General features: G+C 29.9%; 1 protein-coding gene across 1 annotated transcript; it reads right to left on the bottom strand.

The window, feature by feature from the left end:
* Positions 1-680: 680 nt before the first annotated feature.
* On the bottom strand, positions 681-1597 carry LOC104906330 (NAC domain-containing protein 26). Its single transcript, XM_010695068.2, has one exon. The coding sequence runs from the start codon at positions 1365-1367 to the stop codon at positions 681-683; it is 687 nt and encodes a 228-aa protein (XP_010693370.2). The 5' UTR covers positions 1368-1597.
* Between the last annotated feature and the right edge of the window lie 4583 nt (positions 1598-6180).

Here is a 6180-nt window from a genome sequence, read left to right as displayed (position 1 = left end):
TAGTATTGGAGTAGTAGAAGGAAACGATAGTAAGAAACCTATATCGTTATTATAGAATACACTACATAGGCTACAAGAAATTGCCTAAAAATACCTATATCGAATCTAGCACGAGAAGAAAATTTGGATCATTAAACTAGACCTATTTAATGGATTTGATCAAGTTCTGAACTAATTTTGCATTTGTTCCACGGTTAAGCTATATTCGTACTATCTCAAAACAAACCTGGTTAATGAACATGTTGGCCAAAGGTGTAGGACTGCAGGTAAAATTGATATAAAATATTGCTCTCTTTTTATCATTGTGTATACAAAAGGTAATTTACCCCATTGTTGAACTTAAGCAAGAGGACATATAAACTAATCAAGAATCTCTAAACTATGTTTTTGGGTATATTTTAGCCATAAATAAGCATACTCTCCAAGGATAAAAAAGAATTATTTACATTTTTCAAGATACAAACCAGACCCACCTTCCCCCATGCCAGCATCCGATTTCACCTTCACCCATCCCTCTTCAGGAGGCTGCCACACTTGCGACTTACGAGTGAACAGGCCAGGCCAGCCCCCTTCCCCTTCAAACTCACACGGCGAGCTTCTAGCACCTCCGCACAAATCTTCTTTGCATAGTCAAGCGTGGACACCGGAGTCCTGAACTCCCCTACCATTACCACATAGACTTAGCTCCCCAAGTAGCCTAGCAAAAAGTCTCCTTGTGTCTGCGATGTTGGTTCTATATCTTGTTCAGCAGTAGTAAAGACATAATTTATTTGCGGGGGATGCATGATCATCATATTCGGGACAGCGTTAGTACAAGAAAGAGGCTGTGGTTTACCCAAACGAATCACTCTAGTCTTGTTTTTGGCTTGTTTATTACCCTTCATTTTCATCACCATTCGACATACTACCAGATTCTTCTTTTCTTCAGCAATACCTTGAGGTAAAAGTTCTGGTTTAATAGAGTACTCATGCATCTTCCATTCCATTGTCTTATCAATCTCTTGTATTTCTATTGGTGCATATTTGAAATATTTATCAAATCCTATAACTTGGCCATGAACGTCAAGGATCTTCTTTGGATACTCCCCGTCCCATTTACCAACTTTATTAATCTTGCGATTGTAGTTTCTTCCACTCTCGTTAACTTTCTTTAACGTGGTATAAAAGTAGCGTTCGATTTCATCTTCATCGTTGTCTTCCAAATCATTAAATAGCTCAGAAGGATGACAACTATAGATATTCACTTCGCGTAATGGATTATCCTGAGGTAATATTCCACCAACAATTTTAGGTTTAAGATATTTGATAAGAGTTTCTTGAACTGTTGGTAGAAATCTGTAGCCGATAGGAATGCGAGGAGTGGTCATCGTCGTCGGCGCGATAGGGTGGTAGTCTTAGTGGTGTTCTTGATGGTGTGGGCGGTGAATGCAGATGAAAGGAAAGAGGTTTATAGTGAAAACTTGTAGAGAATGAGCTCAAAATATTTAGGACGAAGGGAAAGAGATGGTATTCTATGTTGTGGATATGTGCATGTGGTGCTTTTATATACTAGTATTAATCCTACACCTACGAGAAATAGGATATACTACAAGTTGAGTAATGATTCTATCATGATGATTCCATATTCTAGTCTAAATAGGACAAGTTAGGGAAGGGAATCACTGTTGCTTGTCCTGCAAACTAGCCTATCAAGAAGCAGTTCTTGAGTCATGTTTATTTTTTCACCAATTGCATGTTTTTATTTAAATGAGTCGGCTAATTAAGATATTAACTAACATTCAAATTCAAAATTTTTGATATGTAGACAACTAATGTAATGATTTACAAGTCCTATCAGATAACTAATGTAATAATGAATCTAAATCTAAGTAATAATTTTATTTTTATTTTGAGGGGAAGTAATAATTTTTTTTTTATTATACCGTCAACACAGTAAAACTAATAATAAGTTGAAAAATCTAATTTATTATTATTATTATTATTATTATTATTATTGTTATTATTATCATTATTGAATTGATTTTCAATTTACTGTTGTTGATGTTAACATATTTTTGTTGAACAATTTTTTTTTCTAATAAACTTTGTCTTCAATTGAATAAAATTGATTTTAAACATAGATTTATACTATATAATTTTTTATAGAGGAAGAGATAGGGCCTAAGCAATGTACTCATAAAGCTTAATTAGAAGGATAATCATGATAAATTTATAAGCATTACTTATATCACACATCATTTTTTTGACACTTCAATACATATAATGTACAAAAATTCTTGGATGTCACTGTGATAATAATTATAGGTAAATTTAGAAATACTAATTAATAAAAGATCTCGACACAAAAAAGCGTTGAAATTGTATGATTTTTTTCAATTATTATTATTATTATTATTATTTCTTGTCCATATAATAATATAGAGATTAAATTGGCAATGAGCCTAGATTTAAATACATTAATACTGAAAATGACATTATATAACCCGTACTTTTAATAAATATCCAGACAAATATTTGTTCAATACGGAGTAGTACATAAGTTCAAAAAGTATATCTACTAAAGGCAAGAAAAAAAATCCAAACTAAAGCCCCCAAAAGTCAACTAATTGATATCTAATTTGAAGCTTAAGTACTAAAATCCTAACATATATTTTTATAAACCATAAGGGTCTGTTCTCCCCAGCTTATTTTCAGTTCAGTTCAGTTCCGTTCAGTTCAGTTCAGCTCTAATAAGTTCAGTTCAGTTCAGCTCCAATAAGTTCAGTTCAGTTCAGTTCAGCTCCAATAAGTTCAGTTCAGTTCAGTTCAGTTCAGTTCAGTTCAGCTCTATTCTTTTATAACCATTTTGTTAAATATTATTATTATTATGTTGGTATAATTTATTTTACTAATTACTATTATTATTATTATTATTTAAATATATATCATTACTATTAAGTATTATTATTATATTATTATTATTATATTATTATTTTATTATTGTTGTTTCTATATATTTTTTTATTGTAGCTTTACTAATTATTATTACTATTATTATTAGGAGGAACATGGTTTAGGTCAAAGCACAAATAAACCCACTTTTTTTAGCCCATAAATCAATCAAATCGCGTCAAGACGGCTTATTGTATAATTTTCGCGGTCCAACCCAATCATTATTTTTATTACTAAATATTTTTAAGTTATTAAATATAATTATTAAAATAGTAATATTAATTTACTTCTTAGATATTATTGTTATTATATATCATCGTCAAGTATTAATATATTAATACAAATAATATAAAATAATTATTATTAATTATCATTACTATTATTAATTATTATTATTATTATTAATTTATGATTATTAATATTATTTATTTATAACTATCATTTAAAAATATTCAAAATATTAATATTATTATTATTCATTATTATTACTTATCATTATAATTATTATTTAATATTCATATTATTATTGTTTAAAATATTATTTATATATTTATTACATTCAATTTATTTCAATGTAATATAATTCAATTCAATTCAATTCAATTCAATTCAATTCAGTTCAGTTCAGTTCAGTTCAGTTCAGTTCAGTTCAGTTCAGTTCAGTTCAGCTCTGATAAGTTCAGTTCAGTTCAGTTCAGCTCCGATAAGTTCAGTTCAGTTCAGTTCAGCTTTGATAAGTTCAGTTCAGTTCAGTTCAGTTGTTTTATACCGAAGAGAACAGGCCCTAATTCACATATAAATTCAAAATGTATCTACTAGAGGCAAGAAAAACAAATTAAAAGTAAATCCAAACTAAAGTCCTAAAAAGCTAATAACTAAGATTTAATTTGAAGTGCAAGTGTTCGCTTCATTATTTTGTTGTGCCTTTATCAATCTCCACGACCTTCAAAAAATAACAAAATGTAATTAATAAGTAGATATATGAACATATCATTTGAGTTCAAATATTGTGCTCAAGAAAAGATACACTAGATAAGTTGGTAGGAAGAGCAATTGAAGAAAACAGTTATGTATCACAAGTCATAATTGTATCTATGTAATTTTGCATATGGAGGAGGGAATTTTCGGAGGAAAAATTAATGGGAATAATTCAACTTTTGGACAGTCTTCTTAAAACAATCCCACCTTCCTATTAACTCAATAAAATCCCACCTCTTACATTATGTTCTTAAATTGAGTCAGATTTACCAGTCATCTGTTACAACCGGTAAACCCACATCTCACCTCTTGCTTTTCCTGTTACACCGATTAATAATCCGTAATAGATAAAACTATAATCATTAGCTGTTTAGCCCACAAACTAACTTCCTTCATTACTTTGTTTTTCCATCTTATTCTCACTTTCATTTTTTTGTTTTCTCTCTCACTATTTTATTTTTTTCACAAGAGCAGGTAGCTCATTCAATCAATTACTTTCATTTTTTTGTTTTCTCTCTCACTGTTTTATTTTTTTCACAAGAGCAGGTAGCTCTTTCAATCAATTACTTGTTCGGAAGGACTATAGGGAATTCATCCAAAGGACAATTCTCGTTTAACTTATCTAACTGAAAATTCGATGCTTGACGCAATTTATGGAAGTAATACTTAGTTGAAGTTTCTACCCGTTACCTTTTTTTTCTTCCTTTAAATTATTGACCGAAAGTTGAAGTAATTTTTTTGCGCTTAACTCAAGGTGTGAAAATGAAATAATTAGTATTTAAAAACTTTATTTACAGGTCATTGAACATGGATTATAAGTCAAGATTACTTAATATTATCATCATCGAAATATAACTTTTATGTTTAGAAGGTGTTAAGAATCATAATATAAGTTATAAGTCCAAGCTATGATTATAATGTTTGCCCAAGTATGTCTCTTATGTATAAGAAGACTTTACGAGTGATTACGCAGGTACTATGTTGGATTAATATATCAGAGCATAAGCATTAGAATCTTAATAAAAGAAAACTAGAATGAATAGGGGGTTTAAGCATTTCCTAAAAACAACACCAACCTATGAAAATAATATTTATTTTAGAAAAGCTCAAGGCTTGGCTAAATAATAATGAACTAATCCCGTTATTCAATTCATAACTAGATTATAGGAAGGAATATTACACTTCGGCTATAAAGTAATCTATCTGCAAAGTCATGTTTCTACTACTAGCACCCGCTTTTCCCTCCTAAATACTTCCTTCGTCCTTTATTAGTTTTACCCTTTCTTTTGCACAGAGTTTTAGGAGAAATAATGTTGTGGGTCATAGAAAGAAAAACTATTATTTTATATTAAAGTGGAATGTATGTGTGATGAAAAGTTTGTGGTCCCATTCCAAAAATAGCAAAAAAAAAGAAAGGGGTAAACTAATAAGGGATACCCTTAAAAGGAATACGGGTAAACTAATAGAGGACGGAGGGAGTATGTTTTATATATGCTCTCACTGATTTATGTTGATGTTCATCATGGATGGCGGGATATAAAATGTTTATTATGAAAACATTATTTCTTATGAATGATGTTATGAAAATATGATTATGATTTTGTCATGATTATGGTTATGACTATGTTGTGATTACGATTACAGTTATTTAATGAAATTACGATTACATTATGACTTACAATTACGTTCCATGATTACAATGATGGTTATGTAATGTAATTATGATGATGTTATAATTACAATTACAATTACAATTTATGATTACAATCGTGGTTATGTAATATATGTATGATACGTAAAAGAAACAAAACATGATAGTTAAATTAAAGATGGCTCTTGACATTATCTATTCGGAAGCAAAAGTGTGTGTCCTGTCACCTTTATTGTGACCGCCTTTCTGCGGGCACCGCAAATGTCACCTTTGCTGAAAAGCGTCCTAACGCTAATTGTTTAAAATTAATCCATATTCTTCATATTTGGAAGGCAATAAGGCACAATATACCATATATGAATAATATGATTTTAAGTTCACAAAAACCATGTAATATAATGTAATGTACTATACACTTTCCTTCGCTTACTAGCAAAAATTTGATACTTTCGGCATGTTTTTAGATGTCATAAATGGTGGTAATGATAATGTATTATAGTGTAAATTTTTAAAGGAAATCCCATATCATTACCCATGGTAATGCTACTTGTTGATCCCAAAACATCTGTTTTCTTTCTTAAATCTCAATTACCACATGGAAATTTATATAGGAAAATCTA

Source organism: Beta vulgaris, chromosome 2 (assembly GCF_026745355.1).
Source record: "Beta vulgaris subsp. vulgaris cultivar EL10 chromosome 2, EL10.2, whole genome shotgun sequence".
NCBI classification, from domain to species: domain Eukaryota; kingdom Viridiplantae; phylum Streptophyta; class Magnoliopsida; order Caryophyllales; family Amaranthaceae; genus Beta; species Beta vulgaris.
Note: the sequence above shows the minus strand (reverse complement) of the source record. Positions and strands in the feature narration are given on the sequence as shown.